The 20,990-nt window shown below is 37.1% G+C and overlaps 1 protein-coding gene across 9 annotated transcripts in view; it reads right to left on the bottom strand.

The window, feature by feature from the left end:
• Positions 1-20,990, bottom strand: part of ppip5k2 (diphosphoinositol pentakisphosphate kinase 2) — a 113,581-nt gene that overhangs the window by 6,597 nt on the left and 85,994 nt on the right. For 5 of the 9 annotated variants that reach the window (XM_072281338.1, XM_072281337.1, XM_072281336.1 and 2 more), the window contains 2 exons: positions 18,000-18,173; positions 15,155-15,224 (listed from right to left, as the gene is read on the bottom strand). In XM_072281338.1, coding sequence (XP_072137439.1) covers positions 15,155-15,224; positions 18,000-18,173 — 244 coding nt within the window. The other 4 variants (XM_072281344.1, XM_072281340.1, XM_072281342.1 and 1 more) reach the window with 4 other exon arrangements.

Genomic DNA, 20,990 nt, shown 5'->3' with positions numbered 1-20,990 from the left:
TCAACTAAACATTTGAGAATGTTCAGTTCCCATGACAGTTTTTTTTCCCCCCATTCCCTTGCTGGCAAATGTCTGAACTGATCAAACTACTTGAACACAGGTGTGGTATTTAACATTGAAATGAACTTCAGATCACATAAATCCAGCAACACTGAGACCATTCTAGCTCTTGACATTTCTCCTACTCCAGTTCATTTGTTACTGAAATCTTTTTGATACCTCTAGATAAAATTAATGCAGTACACAATTGCCTCCAGTTTAATTGCAAGACATACACCTTTTCAGTTTAAGGCATATATAATTGCTCCTTCCTGGGTCAAAATCTTCACAATTCCCTGCCTAACAGGATTGTGGAAGCAGCTTCACTGCACAGACTATTTGCTACTCATAAAAATACCAATACATTTGCAGGGTACAAGTTAATGAAGTTAAAGAAGGTCATCACAAATATAATTCATTTTTTGTCCTCACATATTTGGATTATAAGCTTTTCAGTGCTTTTAATTTTCTTTCCAAAGAAGAGATATTTTAGATTGAATTGCACACAAAGATAGTTACAGAACAGCCAAATAATGAAATGAACTTCTTATAAAATGTATATGTTCTTGAAATAAACATGGAACCAGTAGTGCCAGTGATGGCAGAATACTATCAAAGTAACATAGGATTGATCTAAGATGTGATAGCTCAGCCCTGGATGGTCCCAAGCTGAGTTGCGAAAGGAGAAGAGTTGGACATGGGGCCAACAACCCCATGCTGTAAAATCCCAATGCTACAGAGATGCCAACCGAAGCTCCAAAGATCTCATCCCTGGAAGATGAAGAACCTTTGGAGATGGGCTACACTTGGGGACAACTTGAAAGACTAGCCCAAGACAAGTGAGCTGCTGTCAGTTGGCCAATGACCCAGTAGGCGTGATGGACTTATTAAGCAGGTAAGATATGACACACAATAAGTGTAGTAAGTTTAGGAGGAAGAGATTATTTTAAAGCATACACCAAAAGGCATTTTTTTAAACTCACTTTTAACCTCTTATGGACTGACTGATGACTCTCAGTAAATCAGCAATTCATATATTATTAGTTCATATTAAGACCGCAGTAGAACTGGAATGACAACAATGGCAAAGGTGCAAGTTGGTTATAATAGACTGAGGAACATTACAAAATAGGAAATATTTAAGACCATAATACATAGGAGCAGATTTAAAGCACTTGACTCATCAAGTCTGCTCTGCCATTTTATCATGGCTGCCTTATTTCAACCCATTTTTCTGCCTTCTCTCATAACCTTTGACACTCTTACTAATCAAGAACCCATCAACTTCAGCTTTAAATTTATCCAATGACTTGACCTCCAAAGCCACCCCATGGCAATTAATTTCACAGATTCACCACCCTCTGGCTAAAAAAAATTCTACCTCATCTCTGTTCCAAAGGTAACACACATAAAAGTTGCTGGTGAACGCAGCAGGCCAGGCAGCATCTCTAGGAAGAGGTGCAGTCGACGTTTTGGGCCGAGACCCTTCGTCAGGACTTACGAAGGATCTCGGACTGAAACGTCGACTGTACCTCTTCCTAGAGATGCTGCCTGGCCTGCTGCGTCCACCACCAACTTTTATGTGTGTTGCTTGAAATTCCAGCATCTGCAGATTTCCTTGTGTTTCTGTTCCAAAGGTACTTCCTTCTATTCAGAGGCTGAATTCAGAGGAATTCAGAATAGAATTCCTTCTATTCTGGTCCTAGACTGCCCACTATGGGAAGCATCCTCTCCTCATCCACTCTACCTAGGGCTTTCAATATTTGATGGGTTTAATTGAGATCCTCCTTCATTCTTTAAAGAATGTATGCACAAAGTAAAGCAATCAGACATTGTTGCTTGACAGAAAAAATAAAGAAGGGTCAACCATACTTTGCAAAGGATAATCAAATTCAAAGAGAAGACATATAAATCTTCCAGAAAGAAAAACAAGCTACTGGATAAGGAACAGTTCAGAATTCTACAACGAGTGGCAGAGAAGTGATAAAGGGAAGAAAGCTTGCAGCAAACATAAAACTGACTGTAAAAACTTCTAAAAGAGGAAAAAAGGTAAATGTAGATCTCTGACCAGATATAGGGGAAATTATAATTTGGAACAAAAAAACGATAGAGCAATTAACATTACAATCCGGCTTCGTCTTAACAGTGGGCACAAAAAGGTTCCCAAATAAATTAGTGAATTAAGTGTCTCTAGGAGAGGAATGGAAGGAAATCAGTATTAAGGAAATCAATGGGTTAAAGGCCATCAAGTCACTTGCTAACCTATATCGCAGTGTACTAAAGAAAGGGCTCTAGAAATTGTCGATGGACTCATCATCTTTCCTTATTTATTTATTTATTTATTTATTTATTTATTTAACACGCTTTACATCTTCCTACAGACATAACTATTTGAGACAACAAGAAACAAAGAATTACAGACCAGCAAGTCTGATGTAAGTAGTGACAAAATGAGTGAAATTGAAAATAAAAAAAAATAAAAATCACAGAAAACTTGAAAAGCATGAATGAGATTGGTCGAAGTCAGCATGGGTTTACATACGGGAAATTAATTCACTGACATGTTTTGGGCACTGAGAATCAGGTGACATACCATTTGGAAATCTGGATTTCAGAAGAGCCTTGAAAAAGTGCTGCATAAGAAGTCAGTTTGCACAATTAAAATTTGTACACAAGAGTGGGTTATATACTTGCATGGATTGAGAATCAACTGACAGGTAACAGTGTGCTGGAATAAATGTAATTTGTTTCCCATGTGGTGGCTGAGAGTAACTAGCTGAGTATCAGCAGGATCAGTGGTTGACTCCAACCATTAGAAATTACATGTAACGTCTTCAGTTTTGCATACAACGTAACAGCACAAAGCTTGGTGGGAAGAAGGTCAGCTATGAGGAGGATACAGAAAGGCTTAGAAAAGTTGGAGGAGTGAACAAACGCGTGGCAACTGTGGAGTTATCCATTTTGATTCTAAAAACATAAAGGGATGATGATCAGAGTAGTGACTGAGATGCAGCAAAACATGGGTGAGCAAAACAAGTTTTGTTAGTTCAGGTGCAATTACTGATTCAAACGGTATGTTGTCCTCTTTTGTATGAGGGTTTGAACACTGGAGAAAGGATTTCCTGCTGCAGCTGTACATGCCTTTGCAGAATTTTTCTCCCCCCTGGAGTCATACGTACATGCTTGGTCTCCATATCAGAGCAAAAATGTTCTTATCATGGAGAGAATGCAAAAAGTTCTCACTAGACTGACTACTGGGATAGCAGGTCCGATGTACTGGGAACTGGGTTGTTTAGGCCTCTATTCACTGGATTATACCAGATTAATTGAGGATCTCTGAAATTTATGAAATTCTAACAGGACCAGACAGTTTAGATACAAGGAGGACATTTCCTGATGCCTGAAGAATCTAGAACCAGGGATCACAAACACAGAAATTATACAACACCATAAAGAACTAAGATCTAACGATATTTCTTCACCCAATGGCTGGAAAAACCGAAGGATGTGGTATCTTAGAAGGCTGTGAAGGTAATTAAATATATTCAAGGAGATAGGTATATTACTTAATGCTAAAGGGATATGGGCAGAAGGAATAGCTAGGTAATGAAGTGAACGATCATCATGGTGACATTGAATGGTGGACCATACCCAAAGTGCAGAATGGCCATCTTTCACTGTTAGTTTCAGAAATTGTTATATTTCTATGAAGTACCTTACCTATGTCTTCACTCAGGTCAAAATTCAAATCATAACTGTTTTATTTTCACAGCTTTATATTGATAATAACAGTTGTAGCTTACTAAACAGTACTTTGAAGTTTGCAACACTTAAAAAAGAACAGCTCAACTAGGAGAAAAACATACATAGCTTTGGTCCATAGGGAATGGTTTGTTAATTGTGATTCATTAATTTACAATAAACTAACAAGTTGATGACAACCTGCTAAACCCCAATTTGATGCAAGTTTGCTAAAGCGCAATTCTTATTACTTGGTAACTTTTCAAATCAGAAGTCAATTGCGACTAAGCAGAGAACCTGTGTGCTACAAAGCTAAGAGTGTGAATCTATCCTTGGATGCAAACTTAAATACACAAAGTAGTAAGCTTTGAATTTTATATTCTGAATTCAAAAATTCAGCCTCACTGAAAACACTAACTGCAAATGTTTACTTCACCTTTTTCACTTAATTAGATTATTTTATTAGCGTAGCTTGCCATGCTAGGGTTGAAAAATGAAGCACACTGTTAACATTTTGTTTACAGTATCCCTACCAATTCTTTTGGGAGTCTAATTCATAGTTTTCACTTAAATGGAAATCTTAACAGAGAAGGAAAAAAAAAGGTTAGAGGCCTCCCTGGACTGTATTTTCATTTTACTGTACTGTAAGTGAAAAATCACACCCTTACTTTAATATCCTGTAAAAGTCTAAGGCAATATTTTTCTTACAAGTAAATATTACCATTTACAAGAAAGAATACTGGATCTCATGAGCAGCCCGTTCAATAATAATTCATCTGAAAATCAACAGCTTCTGCACAAAATGGCCCACCTAACAACAGGATTTACATGGGCTTCCCTACACAAGAACAGGTTACACAAGGGATCTCCCAGTGGCCACACATTTTAATTCCACGTCCCATTCCCATTCTGATATGTCTATCCGTGGCCTCCTCTACTGTAAAGATGAAGCCACACTCAGATTGGAGGAACAACACCTTATATTCCGTCTGGGTAGCCTCCAACCTGATGGCATGAACACTGACTTCTCCAACTTCCGTTAATGCCCCACCTCCCCTTCGTACCCCAACCGTTATTTATTATATATATTCTTTTTCTCTCTCTCCTTTTTCTCCCTCTGTCCCTCTAACTATACTCCTTGCCCATCCTCTGGGCTTCCCCCCTCCCCCTTTCTTTCTCCCTAGGCTTCCTGTACCATGATCCTCTCATATCCCTTTTGCCAATCAACTGTCTAGCTCTTGGCTCCATCCCTCCCCCTCCTGTCTTCTCCTATCATTTTGGATCTCCCCCTCCCCCTCCTCCTCCCACTTTCAAATCCCTTACTAGCTCTTCTTTCAGTTAGTCCAGACGAAGGGTCTCGGCCCGAAACGTGGACTGTACCTCTTCCTAGAGGTGCCGCCTGGCCTGCTGTGCTCACCAGTAACTTTTATGTGTGTTACAAGAATAGATTTCCTCTGTAGAAATTAGCATGTTCTGCTCAGCAACCTCAACCCCATTCAACAGAACTGCTTGGTTTTGTACAGGCCACTTCTCAGGCTGGTAAATGTGCCTGGTTTTCAGTGCCAGTTTAAATGTGGCAGAAGCTCAGCTGTCCACATTCTGATGAATCCCAGGAGAAAGATGATTTTTTTTGGTGATAGTTTTAATTACATTGGATTCCGGTTAATTGGTTAATTGCAGCAACCACTTATGTGGGACAACTAATAATCAAGAAAATTGACAGGATTCTCTGAGTTTATTTGGAACACTGTGTGGTTTAACAGAGACAGGAGATTGTTGCTAAACGGTTTCTAACTGGCATCAGACATGTGCACTTGGGTGGCCATTAAACAGTATACCGTGCTTAGAGCAAAGTTTTTAATTAGTGTCAGCTGCATGTGTTTGTCTTCAAAGAGCTGTGATTTTTGTCACTGATAGTTGGCGAATAAGCAGAAAGACAATTAGAACTGTTTTCCTCACGGCGGTTTCAAGTATTCAGGCTCAGAGAAGCCAGAAACAGCTGCGAGTGAAAATAAAACAATTTCACTGCGTCAACAAGTTAGGATCTATGAATAATTTAAGATATCTACAATCATCTTGTCACAATGAGAATTAAGACTTGGAGAATGCAATCACTGATAGCATTGTACGAAGGTAGTCCATTATCTACAGTAGGTGTCTGCGTTGACTTTCTTCATTACGTACACTGGACAAATTCTCCTGTTAGGAACTAATACAAGTTTTATAACACTATAAAGGTATTGGTAGTGTCCTAATCTGTATTTCATTGAAATACATAATTTGTTATACAGTTTGTCTTTTTTAAAGATATCTTTTTAACTATTTCTATGAAACCATGGCTAATTGGGCCAAAATGTACTGGTCCCAGTTAAATGGAATCCACTACATTTGAATTTAATTTTCATGTGTTAAGTCAGCTCTACAAATTTCTACATGTAATTTATTTCAAAATTCCCATGCTACAGAATGTGAATGTCAAAGATATTCAATATTATAGTGAGTCTGTCAGGGGATGGAGGGGGGATAGGATGGAGATGGATGGATGCAATATTAGTAAGGGTAATAGACAAGGCTCAGTAGAATTCAAAGTGGTTCTGCGAGTCCAGGGTTTTGCCAATGCTGAGACAATTCCTCTGCTGGACTGGGCTTTGTACTAGGCGCCCAGAAGTAAACTGTACCAGGGGCTTTTTGGACCAAGCAGTGTGACAACTAGCCAATTGGAAAGTAACTTTGGGACATAATCCTGAACTATGTTAATAGATCATGGGAAAGGCCTTCCCAACACTGAGCACATCTGCAGAAGCGGTATCACAGGAAAGCTGCATCCATCATCACGGGCCCCCACCAACCAGGATATGCTCTCTCCTCGCTGCTGCCATCAGGAAGGTGGTACAGGAGCCTTAGGACTTACATCACCAGGTTCAGGTACAGTTATTACACCTCAACACTCAGGCTCTTGAACCAAAGGGGATAACTTCATTCAACTTCACTTGCCCCATCATTGAAATGCTCCCACAACCTATGGACTCACTTTAAGGGACTCTTCATCTAATGTTCTTAATATTTATTGTGTATTGAATTATTATTCTTTCTTTCAGTATTTGCACAGATTCTAGTATTTTGCACATTGGTTGAACCCTCAGATCTGTGCAGTCCTTCATTGATTTTATTATGGTTATTATTCTACTATGGATTTATTGAGTATGCCTGCAAAAAATGAATCACAGGGTTGTATATGGTGACATATATGTACTTCGATAATAAATTTACTTTGAACTTTAAGATATGCTAACATTTATATATAACTAGAACACTGAACTAAGGAATGTCATATGAGCATTTCATATGAACTGTTCAAACATATGCATATTTACTTCAAAGCATTACAAGTGTTTAAATAAAAATATTAAAGTTCAATCTAACAACCTGCTAAATGGTAATAATCTTATAGCAAAATTAACTTGAGAAATTATGAATCATTATTAGTCACAAATTTGCCTAAGATGCTGCATCTTGAGAAGACATTGCCACAAATATTACATTTGAACATCCAACTATTCTTTAAAAACAATTGCTAGGATGATGGGGTCATGGAGGATAGGGTGGGGATATTAAAGATGTGAACAAAAAAGGTAAAAAGGGTCAATGTCACAAGCATGAAATGCATGAATCAGTAATTACTGGAATTTTCAGATCTCAAATGTTTAAATGAATAAGTAGAGGAACTTTAAACATAAAAGTAAAATTATTCAGACAACCTGTGTCTAAATATGCAAAAATACATTTAACTATAAAAATGGTCAAGTGTAAATTATGTGCAATAATTCCAAGAAGGCCTGGAATTTAGCACATTGCTACCTCTGTAACTGAATGACACTCAATAGAGGATAGAAAAAAGTACTAAAAGTATTGGATGTTTGGATACAAAGGGTTTCATTTATCAGTATCACTGGATATATGAGGGGTGATTGATAAGTTTGTGGCCTAAGGTAGAAGGAGTCAATTTTAGAAAACCTAGCACATTTATTTTTCAACATAGTCCCCTCTTACATTTACACACTTAGTCCAGTGGTCATGGAGCATACGGATCTTGGACCTCCAGAAAGTGTCCACAGATGGGTGACTGATAAGTTCATGGCCCGGAGATAAGTTATACAACTCTCGTTACGTGCGCATGCAGGTCAACTCTTTGAGTGATTATGCAGAAAGTTTGAAGTTAATAACTCATCTCCTTCTACCTTAGGCCACGAACTTATCAATCACCCCTGATGAGTTACTAACTTCAAACTTTCTGCATAATCACTCAAAGAGTTGAACTGCATGTGCATGTAACGAGAGCTGTACAACTCATCCCCTTTTACCTTAGGCCATGAACTTATCAATCACCCCTGCTGTGGACACTTTCTGGAGGTCCAAGATCCGTATGCTCCACGACCGCTGGACTAACTGTGTAAATGTAGGAGGGGACTACATTGAAAAATAAATGTGCTAGGTTTTCTAATTGACTCCTTCTACCTTAGGTCACAAACCTATCAATCACCCCTCGTATGACAGGAAAAAAAAGACAAAATTGCATTTCACAAACTCATAGCATCCTAAATAACTAGCATGAGACAATAATATGCTTAAGTTATTTATAGTCACAGTGCAAGAAATACAACAGACAAGGTTCCAAAAAATGATCAGAATATCTTGGAGATGTTGGTTGACGGATAACTTTGGCTGGGACACGAGGGACAGCTCCACTGGCCTTCCTTGAAATTGTGGAATTAGATCATTTATGACTTATCTAAAACAGTGGCACATTCCCTGATATTATATACTCAAGTCTCCATATCAAAAATTTGATCCATGGCCTTCTGACAATGAGGCAGAATGCGAAAGAGCCAAGATTTCAGTGTTTCAAGTCACACTTTTTAATGCATATTGAAGTACATAAGTATTCAGAATACACCTGATGTCTGACCTTAAGTCTTTAAGAAATTTATGAATGCTATTAATTTACAAAACAATGAATGGTCAATCTAGAACTGGTCTGTAATTTACTGATTTTGGGTTTCACCATCAGAATTCATGAGACGAAGAATGAAAATTTAAATACAGAATATCCAGAAGAGCAATAATGGAAGGTTAATTCTTCTTATTGTGGAAGTGAGACAAAAAGAGGAAAATTAATTTAACATGACTGAACGCAATCTTCCTCTTAATATGAAATTTCTGTTTGAATTGAATTTTGTGGATTTCCTAACATACAAAGCCTATTAATATATCATGTTTAACCGAGTAAAACCTTCAAAGGCAGAAAAAAATATAATCAAATATGTCAATGAGCTACATAAGGTGACAGAAGATCAAAAGCTTGTACTTTTGAGGTAGGTTTTATGGATTATCTTAAAGGAGCAAAAAGTAGATGCAGAAGAGTTTTCCAGAGATAGAGTCATACCAAGTAGATCATAGCTGCTGATGAAAGAGAGATTAAAATAAGTGACATTAGAGGCAGGATACCTTTGATGAGTGTGGGGTTGGACGATATCATAGTTAACGAGAGGAGACCACGACAAATTTGAAAAATCTGTTCGAGTTTAAAACGTTTAAAATATATTCTAGATTAAGAAATGCACAAGTAACTAGACAATTTAGGACATGAGGTCATCTAAACTCTGATGCTCAGTTTTAAAAGACAGGTATTAATTAATACAGATTAGGATGTTAACAGCAGATGAATTGGCAGGAGTCAGGTGTCATCACAACACAGGTAGTGGAAAAAGGCAGTCTGTAATAGTGTATACATGTTGTCAGAAGCTCATCTTAGAGTTAAGTATGACACTAGATTATGAGCTGTGTAAAACATAGAAACACAGAAAACCTACAGCACAATACAGGACCTTCGGCCCACAAAGCTGTGCCGAACATGTCCTTACCTTAGAAATTACCTTGGGTTACCCATAGCCCTCTATTTTTCTAAGCTCCGTGTACCTATCCAGAAGTCTCATAAAAGACCCTATCGTATCCGCCTCCACCACCCTTGCTGGCAGCCCATTCCACACACTCACCACTCTCTGCGTAAAAAAACTTACCCCTGACATCTCCTCTGTACTTACTTCCAAGCACTTTAAACAGTGCCCTCTCGTGTTAGCCATTTCAGCCCTGGGAAAAAGCCTCTGATTATCCACACGATCAATGCCTCTCATCAACTTATAAACCTCTACCAGGTCACCTCTCGTCCTCTGTCGCTCCAAGAGAAAAGGCCGAGTTCACTCAACCTGTTCTCATAAGGCATGCTCCCCAAATCTATGCAACATCCTTGTAAACCTCCTCTGCACCCTCTCTATGGTTTCCACATCCTTCCTGTAGTGAGGTGACCAGTACTGAGAACAGTACTCCAAGTGGGGTCTGACCAGGGTCCTATATAGCTGTAACATTACCTCTCGGCTCCTAAACTCAATTCCACAATTAATGAAGGCTGATGCACCATATGCCTTCTTAACCTAAGGGTCAACCTGCGCAGCGACTTTGAGTGTCCTATGGACTCGGACCCCAAGATCCCTCTGATCCTCCACACTGCCAAGAGTCTTACCATTAATATTATATTCTGCCATATTTTACCTAACAAAATGAACCACCTCACACTTAACTGGGTTGAACTCCATCTGTCACTTTTCAGCCCAGTTTTGCATCCTATCAATGTCCTGTTGTAACCATGACAACCCTTCACACTGTCCACAACACCCTCAACCTTTGTGCCATCAGCAAATTTACATAACCATCTCTCCACTCCCTCATCTAGGTCATTTATAAAAATCACGAAGAGTAGGGGGTCCCAGGACAGTTCCCTGAGGCACACCACTTGTCACCGACCTCCACGTAGAATATGACACATCTACAACCACTCTTTGCCTTCTGTGGGCAAGCCAACTCTGGATCCACAAAGCAATGTCCCCTTGGATCCTATGCCTCCTTACTTTCTCAATAAGCCTTGCATGAGGTACCTTATCAAATGCTTTGCAAATCCATATACACTACATCTACTGCTCTATCTCCATCAATGTGTTTAGTCACATCCTCAAAAATTTCAATCAGGCTCGTAAGGCACGACCTGCCTTTGACAAAGCCATGCTGACTATTCCCTACAACTGTATTCCCAAAACAGTTGTAGGGAACAGAAATAAAACCGGAGATTAGAAAACTGTGTTGATGAAAGAGACTGTAGATGTGTCCTCAGATATGCCTATATATAAACGAAGGAAATTATTCACTTATATAGTAATGGACATTTAGTATGGAATGTAATGATTTAGAAACTTTGTGTGGTGATTCAAAAATTACTGAAGGTCAAGGGCAGGCAAGTTAAAGAGAGATGAGTTATGATATACAAGGAGAACAATATTGTTTTTGAATAGCACTGGGTGCAGCATGTTGATGAACATAAAGAGCTAAAGGTAGATCCTTGGTATCAACATGGGAGTGATAAGTTATTTTTATAGGTGATTTAGATAATGACAAAGACACCAAAAATAATGCGGAGCAGAGCAGTAGAAATTGAGTTCACACTACAAAATTACAGATTGATGCAATGGCACAGACATAAAATATGTTGATGATGAAGATTTATCATATAATAGGTAAAGATATGTACTTCAGTTTTATCATATAATAGGTAAAGATACTTCAGTTTATTTTCATCTTTAAGAAAAACTGTGAAATTCTTATGTACTTTTGAAATCATAGAAAGAATGTCCTGAAAATAAGAAATATATCTATCGCACTCCTGCCAACCAAGTAAAGGATAAAATAGTGCTGCATGAATATTGTGCCTGTTGATTCATTCAATCACCCTGTGGTCCAGAAACTCTTGAGAGATGATTCAGTTATTAAATGTGATCTACCTGGCTGTGTGAATGATGTAGTTAGTTCTAACTCCACTGTCAATTTCAGAAGCATCTGAGGTGTCTGGAAATGTTGGTACACTTTGTCACAAAGACCTGCCTGCCTCGGACAGAGCCTGGTCCTGGAAAGTGTGTGGGTGTGATTCAGTACACAGAGCAAGGGGAAGGAGAACTGTGGCAGGTGTGAATTGTATGGGTGGGGTCTGCTGTGTTTGGCATTTGTAACCTACTTGACCTTGATCCTTCATGTTTCTGATAGCAATGATACCTCCCATTGTCTCTATCTGGAGTAGCTTTACCCCTTTCCCCTGTACCACATTGAAGGATATTTGGATAGGTACATAAAGAGGAAAGGCCTGGAGGATACGCACCAAACATGGGCAACTGGGCCAAGCGGGAAGATGTTTGGTCAGTATGGACCAGTTGTGCCCAAGGGCCTATTGCTGTACTGTACTATTGAGTATTTGTGCATAATATCTACTTTTTCACTCAAAATAATTTTTCAAAATATTATGCAATCAAATATTTCTGAGTTTGGAGTATCAATAAAAGTGGTGGCTAGGGTAAAAATCCTAATCCAGATTTTTAAAATACAAAAAAAATTAAGGTTTATATTACTGCTCCATGTTCTCTGGTAAAGCAGATTAAGAATAACTAAGAGATTAATAGATAGGTTCAAGAAACATCTGCTCAAAGAAAGAAAGTAATCAAGATCTTTATGGAGGTAAAATGTCACAGCTGCTGTAATCATACATATATTGACAAACCAGTAAGCTACATGGATCAATAAGTCTTTTCTCAATCCCATCTTTCTTGTGTTCTATTGCCTACTTTGTGTAATGCTCTCAGCTGAGATATTCAATTTTAAACATCAGTGCTCATGGGGAGGCTGAAGATAAAAAATTTTTTTTTATATATTTGGGAAAACTGACTGAAACTTTTCAATTTGTTTTCTTTTCAGCTTTAAGGCACAATTTAAAACTGCTGTTATTAATTTATATGTGGAATAAGCAACAATGGTTACACTACTAACATACATTTATTATAAGATCACCTCTTCGTGATTCAAAATAAATCTTTTTAACCCTGACATAGTGTTAACTGCACAGAACAAGAACCACTTTCACATATAACACAGAAACAACTTGGAATGATGATGCATTTTAATGAGAAGGATAAAAGGTCGAGAGAAGAGAAAAGGAAAATAAAGTCATTCTGCAGTCCCATGGAACACATTTCCAAGATATGTGTCTAATGGGAGGTTAGGGAGGATGAATGGTAGTAAAAATTTGCATCCAAAGTTACACATAAAAAGGGATGAAGCAAAGGATAAACTTTGCTGGATAGGGGATAAAAAGCAAACATACCATTGGTTGGGTGTCGAGCAAATGAGATAGAAAACCTTTTTACAGCAGAACTGCATGTGGCGTCTAAGAAAGAGAAAAACAAGTACCTGAAATTTATAACAACTAGCAGAAGAGGGTTCCCTCCCCCCAAAAAAAGATTGTTAGGTGGCATGCAGGACAGTTCAGAGGGAAAAAGTAATTTAATGCAAGACAGTCAGCTGTTACAGATCCTTTGACTACTAGCAAGTGTAAAATGCACATTATAATTTAACATCATTCAGTGCAAGGTAACAAACTGCAAGGCTAGATTAGTTTACATATGGAGATTACTTGCTACTTCTTCATCCCTAAGCTCTTAGAAGCCCTGTCCAAAACATAACTGTGCTCCAAATACCATCGTATTAATTGATCATGCATTTACATTTTATTTATTTAATAAGCCAACAAATATGTTCATTTATGAGGAATTAATCACGTTCTACACCACTGGATTTTATAAATTAATGGCCTGTAAACTTTTAAAGGACGTTATTCAGAACTAAGCACCGCCAAGTCAAATTGGTTTTAAAACTGTTATAAATTTTATCTACCACCAGCTTTTAGATCTGATCCATTGTTAAGTGCCAATGCCAAAAAAAGTTGACAGATTGATGATTAAAATATAGTAATGTTTTAAGGCTAAAGTGTATTAATGTGAAACCTGACTTGAATGTAATATTTCTGTGTAAAACTATGCCTGAAGTGTAAATTGCCAATTGCTCTATGATACATGCTAAGAACAAGTGCTCCTCCATAGCCTCAAGTATTGGAAAGGGAGAAATAGGATTCTGCCATTCTCAACACAGAATTCTGATTTTTCTGAAAATGTGGTTATATATTTGCTTACATTGGTGCGTGCACATACCATCAAAACAGCCAGAAGATGTCAGCTTTTTACGATGCGCACGAGCATAATCCTGAAGGTTAGGTGCACTCGAGGAACCCCCCAGCACAGTAGTGCTAAACAGGCCTGCACAGTGAGACCCTAATGGGAGTTAGAGAAAACACATACAAACCAGGTGTTCTTTGTTCCAAAAAGGGAATCATGCAGCATGCCTTAGAATTATGACAAAATCAATATCTCTCATTAGTACGGTAATACATCAACTCCTGCAAATACACAAGTTCATAAGATACAAAGCAAAGACAATTATATCTTCACCAGCACATACTAAACAATTAAAATTGTTTAAACTATTAAGCAGCTCTAACTTTAGCTTAATAATTTGGGCCTCTGAGGCATGATATAATTTGCTCCTTTTCACCAATGTCACCATAAATAAATAACATATGATGATGTCACGAAACAATCACATTCACTTTGTCAACCTTCTATATTTTTATGTATGATAACCTGCAAGTATCCATTAAAAAGTATGGATGTGTTTGCAAAGGTGTTGGCACTAGATTCTTGCCACATGATTGAGAGACAAAATACACAGTTACTTAAGCAAATTTCTCAAAAAAACTTTTGTTATGTATGTCCTAAACAGGAACCCCAAGTCTTTTGTTCTTTGTACCAAGTAGTTTACACTTCCTGCACCTGAATACATGCTGGATGTTCAAATATTAATTTACCTTGTGCTACATCTTATCTTTTAACTGCACAGTCATTTAATAATATATCAGTTCCTCTTCAATAATAAATTGTTATCCAAAAGTAGAACTATTTGATACTTTTAATTACTGAATCTGTATGAGAGTAATAAAAAACCAAGATTTAACAGCAAGTTATCAGCTACATGAGAAGCCAAGGCTTTTGGGGCATACCCATGCTTTATGCAAGTGACTTCAAAATTCAGCCAGAATGGTGCAAATTACTCACATGGCGGTTGAATCTTTCAAATGAGTTTTTAATTCACCAACATCTTTTATAATTCTGAAACTTTAGAAACACTTTCATTCTGCAATTATAGTGTGTATGATTTTTCTTAAATTCCACAGCAAACCACAAAAGTCATTACAAGGAATAAAATACCACTTCTTCGTTTACTGCCCACAAAAGTTAATTTAATTCTTAATTCTAATTATTTCCTTTAACAGTTTTGGAAGTAGAGATGTAATAGATTATTTCCCAGCTATCTTTGCATACACAGTACTTACCAAGTCCAGTGTATTTCTGTTCTGAATAGGACCTTCCAGTTCGTAAAAAATTACTGGACTCTGGAAGCACCTAAAAAGAAATACCGAACAGTATTTTGAACATTTGAATAAATAAAAATTAATAACAGAAGACAATCTTATACTAAAGTCTGCTTAAGACAATTAATGTTAATAAGCTGCATGATAAATGTTAGTGGAAATGAATGAACGAAGACAATGATAGATCATGCAAAGTCCTTTAGCCTGAAATGAGTCCATTCCACCTATAATGTTCTTGCAATGGGATGAACATAGGAAATGTTGGATTAACACAGTAGTAAAATAAACACATGGGGAAAATATCAGTTTACAACAGCATAGAGATATCACTCTATCGCTTCATCAGTTAACTGAACTGCACCACTCTCAGTAAAGACAAAACAAAAGCACATACAAGTGTGTTTGAGAGAACAGGTCTTTACTCCATGCAGTGAATATACAAGAGTTCTGTGTACGCTGCACATTCCTCATTAGTGTCTTACGTTGCAGTACCTCTTTTCATTTAAATTACGTTTTAGTTTTGGGCGCCTGCATATGAACACCTTTCATTCTTCTGACACCTACATCATTTATTACCATAAATAGGATTTATGTTGTTTGCTTTAACTAGAAGAACGTTGACTGCCAATATCTACCATGATCTATATCAATATAAGACTATTATCTGGGCAATGAGAACAGCTTTTTACAGTAGACAGATTGAGATTTTAGTTGGATGAATATGCTGTTACTTACATTGGAAGATTATACATTTGTACTTGAAGAGATAATGTTTATTTTCAAATATGGAAGTACACCCCAGATGATTACTAGTCAATTTTTTTAAAAACTGCAATATTGAAGATCAGAAATAAAATCAGAAAATACTGGAAATACCTAGCATATCAGGTAGCATAAGTGTCAAGAGAAACAGAATTAACATTTCAGGTCAAAAACCCTTCAAAGGATCTTCAACCTAAAGTCTTTCCACAGATGTTGCCTGATTTGCTGAGTAATTCCAGCATTCACTGAACACATCTTGACAAAACATTACGATATTGTGGGTTAAACTCAACTTAATTTCATTTGGCTATGGGCAATGTAAGAAGGTGCTATAATTACTTTCAACATTCGTACATTAGAGATGAATTTTTGAGAAAAGTGTTTCAGAGTGACACACATGCTGGTATTAAACAACCATGATCAGAAAGGTCCTAAATTGGATCTTTAATTTGAAATTTTAACAGCTCAGGTTAAGTTAAATCATATTCCTGCTCATAAATGTTAAGCAGAAACTTCATTGCTTCCTAACAGATTTACAGTCAATGGTGGTGCACTCTATTAAATAAGATGGTAACGATTAATAATTCAAGTCACAACCAGTGATGGAGATAACAGAATATTTGCAAAAATGGATCTGGCGTCCAACACCAAGCAACAAATTAAAAAGAGGAAAAACTTAATTAAAAATGGTATAGAAGCTAAAATTTACTGCATTGAAGATGTTTACACTGATCCTGAAACAAAAGTTTTTAAAAGCAGAGGTATAAGCAAGCAGACTATAAATTTTGATTATGAATACAAAACCTAATTATAGAGGAGCAAGTCTAAAACTGTATCAGAGATCAAAATTAATTATTCACTATACATGACAGAGGGAAGAATCTGCAACTAGTTTCCAGTTGAAGGTCTTACTTTAAAAGAGGTTAATGTATATCCAATTTAAAGCAGGATTTATACCCAAGTAAAGATATTAAAAGTACTAAGAGGGACGCAATGGCTCCTGAGCAGCGGGACCTTTAGCAATATGATGCCAAAAGGCAACTGTTTAAAGATCATAACTTTAAATGCAAGGTCAAATAAGTTAATTTGATTTTTTTCTTATATAACCTTTCCCTGAAGTGAAAAAGAAACATGAAAAGATTTCATCAGGAGTTAAATAAGTTGGATTAAAGTAATGGAAGGAACAAGATTAATAACCTCACTCACTGCTCTTTGCCTTACCACAACTTTCTTTATGTAAGTTAGATAAATAATATCTGGTTTCTCAGCTTCTTGACTTGGGAACTTCTCTCACTGAAGTGCTTTTGAACTAAGCCTAGGTTTCAGCTTTAAAAAACAATGTGTTCTATGTCTAAATCTGTACTCATCACTTAAGGAGTGTATCTGCTTTCCTACTAGAGCATTTTGCAGGGAAATTGTTTTGAAAAGACTTAGCTATTGAGCTGGCACTAACTTGGACATAAGAGTGCTCTGATTTACAAGGTAATTTTAACTTAGCACATGGTAAATGTATGGGGTTGCTTATGGTGGTTGCTTTACATAAACAATATTATTCTCCATCTCTAACTTTGTTTTCTGTTGGATTAGTGCAAAATCAGTAATATGTCTAACTCTATTAGTTCCAAATGGATGTATTGGGTAAAAATCGCTACAAAATTTAAAGTAATCTAAAGATTAATGAAATTGGTACTGCAACATTCAAATTAAGAGAATAGACCTGCAAAGAACAGCAGAAAGAAATGCAAGAGCAGCATCCATATTAAGTTCTTGAATGGATATGCAACTAGACAGTAAAAGATCATTAAAATTTGAACTAAAGATTTTTTTCTAGAATCAAATTAATCCAATGTCTGAAAATAAAGTATAACAAGCCATTTATTTTCATTCACTTCATCAATGTAAAGGTCTAATTAATTATTTCATAATTATGGAAGTCAATGTTAAAATTAATAAGAGGGACTTTAAGACAGACCTGAGGAATTACGGTGAATGTTTGACCAGTGAAAATGGCAATTTTCATAAAAATGAAGGAAAATTGAAAAACCTGTTGCCATGAGCCAAAAATACTTGATGTGAAAGCCAATGATTTGGGGGAGACAGGGGAAGAAGTGATTTGTTCCCCTGATCTGCGTCTTCGACGCCCAGCACCCACACCACTAGTGTAATGCATCCAGGTACCACTACACTCTGGGCTAGACAGACTCAGGGGGCTCTCTTCCTGGAAGTGAGAAAAGGGTGCAAAAAAACAACAGCAAAGCATTCAATGTTAGACTTATTTAATCCAAAGGAATAAAAAAAATCTCAACTGTGCATCATAAATAACCATTCACTTTGTCAGAAGCAACTAACAATCCTGATGCAGATATAGCAAATCAGCAAATTTCCCTTATTTAAATAAAACATTAAAAATGTACCCTATTGACATGCATACAGGCCATGCATTTCTGTTAAAGAAATGGAAATTGCCATACAAGTTTTATTTACAGTGGCAGTTTGAAAGTTTCTTCCCTTGCTGGCCCTGCATCCATATCAATACAAGAGTGCAGAAATCAATTATTCCAGAAGTTACCAAAATAAAATAAACAAGGCAAAATTTGCATGATCCATGAGGACCTAAAATGCTCCTTGATCAAGAGAAATATCAACCCATAACAATAAGTGTTTTTTTTTTGGTGTCCAATTCTCTTTAACCTTACATTTAAAAAAAAACAAAAGAATAATTTCAAGCTGTTGACCTCCTCTGTAAATATACTCTGATCCAAACATTTTGTTTGGGTACTACATACATCAGGGATGTCCAACCTCTGAAGCAGGAAGCAACAAATGAGTGAACAGCATTGGCTGATTCAGCCCGAAACAAAGCATGAAATTGAGGTCTCTACATTCCATCTTTAACCGACATCGAACACTGCTCGAGATATCGAAGTAAACTCAGAGAGAAAGTGAGAGCGAGAAAAGAAAAATCAGTAACCATGCTCTGAGAAGCGGAGGACCAACTTGAGAGCCATAGTAATGAGAAGCTGGGGCAAATTAATAACAGTGCATGTGGAAGCAGAGGCACAGGAATGGAAACCCTTGCAATAATCTCTACCTATTTCATACAACATCCCATCAATGCACAGAACAATTTGGCTGAAGAAAGGAATTATAGCCTAAGATTGTGGAAAGGCACAGCAATCCAGGTTTAAAAGGGTCAAGTCCAGCCTGTGAGCACAGGTTGGACAACCTTGATGTACATATCTGGTATTTGCTGTTTTTAGTCTTTGTATGTTTATCATAATACAGTGAACATATAACAAGATACTCAGTTTATCACCAAATATAACAATTTATGATTCTAATAAAACAAACCTGAAGAATTAATCAAGAAAAAAAAACACAGAATGGAAGATAAAAGCACAGGACAACACAAAGCCAGGTGTTACTGTGAATTGAGAGGTATGCAACTTCAATTTAAATACAGGTGAGTGTAAATCTAGTTGAACATCTAAGTGGTATGTACACATAGGAGATTTCAATTAGCTAAAAGCTAGAGCAACCCGAAAGAAGGCATGATGAAAGGACACCAGTTTTACTTATAGCATAACTGAATAAACATGCAACCATTTTCTCTGTACAAATTTATATATTATTTCACATTGAATTATTGCAGTATTACTTCATGTTGCATACTTCATTGAAATGATAGATCAGTACATTTTATGTAAACTTTGTTATAAGCCTATTAAAACTACCTTATGACAAAGTCAGTCAATTACTTCATTCCAATCGGGCATAGTGCATACTCTTTAAGTACAACACTTCAAGCTGCAGTGTGTGCTCGTTTTGCTCATAAAGCAAAGCAGGGAGTTAGAAAACTGCAGGTGTTTGTTCAGTAGCAGAAATAGGTAACAATAAAACAATAGAGAAAGAGCAGGATAAGCAAGAGGCCATGGAAACAAGCGTATTAGATGCACACCCATCCCATATACCAAGCCAAAACTCAGAAAAGCTTCACCAGATGTGGTTATGGACCATGGATAAGGGCAGTATTTGTTGATATGATTTCACAGAACCTTACATAGAGGCTCAAACTTCCAGCTGTATAGTTTTCTTGCATCATCAAGATCGTCACCATAGGTGAATCCACACTTTCCCAGGTCAGCCATATTGTAATGTACTGCCCTGTGTTCCAACAACTTTAGCAGTCCAAAGCAGTCTAGGTTTCCTAGACTTGGTACTTCAATGGCAGCAACCACAATGTGTTTTAAGCTCCAGATTCATGCCTTTCCATCCACTGAGGTATATTTGCTTGTCTGTCCCATCATCTACTGGAGTCGGGCAGGTAATTATAATCAAATTATGTTGTTCTCAAGGCTTCTTGTTCCACACCGAGTAATTTTTCTCATTTATACCTGGATTCTTAATGAAATATCATTTGAAAGTAGTGGAGTTGCGCAAACTTAAAAGATTGAAATACAGTGTGGAGTAGGAGAACTCATCCAGGGTATAATCATTGTGCCTCCCTAAGGATCAATCTAAGGATCTTTTACTCAAATACCAGCAATGACAAAATTTGGTGATTTGTGGATTGATGATGGGAAAATGAAATGACCATGCAACTACAACAGTTCAACATGTTTATCGTTCTTCAGGGTAGAGAACTTCGACCCAGACCAGATTTGCTCTATATCCAACTCCAAGCCCCTTCTGTGGCAAGAGACATGCAATATTAGCTGCCTTGTAATGTGTGTTAATTTTAAAAGAATGGTAAAGTATTTGGAATTAAGACAATGCTTTAGTAAAGAAATTTAATGTAAAGAAAAATATGACTTCCTGGTATCCTGGAATTCTAGGAAATAAAACAAGATAATTAAGATGTTGACTATACAGTTTACTTGCATGCCTTTCTTTCAGACATCCTCTACCCCCACCCCCAAAACAACAGAACCCATTCTCCACACTACCATACGCATAATCTGTGCTCAACACCCCTATCTCCCAACTGATCTGAGATTCCACCACCCATCATCCGCAATGATCTTCCGATCTTCTC

The sequence above is a fragment of the Mobula birostris genome, chromosome 17 (assembly GCF_030028105.1).
Source record: "Mobula birostris isolate sMobBir1 chromosome 17, sMobBir1.hap1, whole genome shotgun sequence".
Taxonomy (NCBI): domain Eukaryota; kingdom Metazoa; phylum Chordata; class Chondrichthyes; order Myliobatiformes; family Myliobatidae; genus Mobula; species Mobula birostris.
This window is presented reverse-complemented; position numbering and strand designations above follow the sequence as displayed.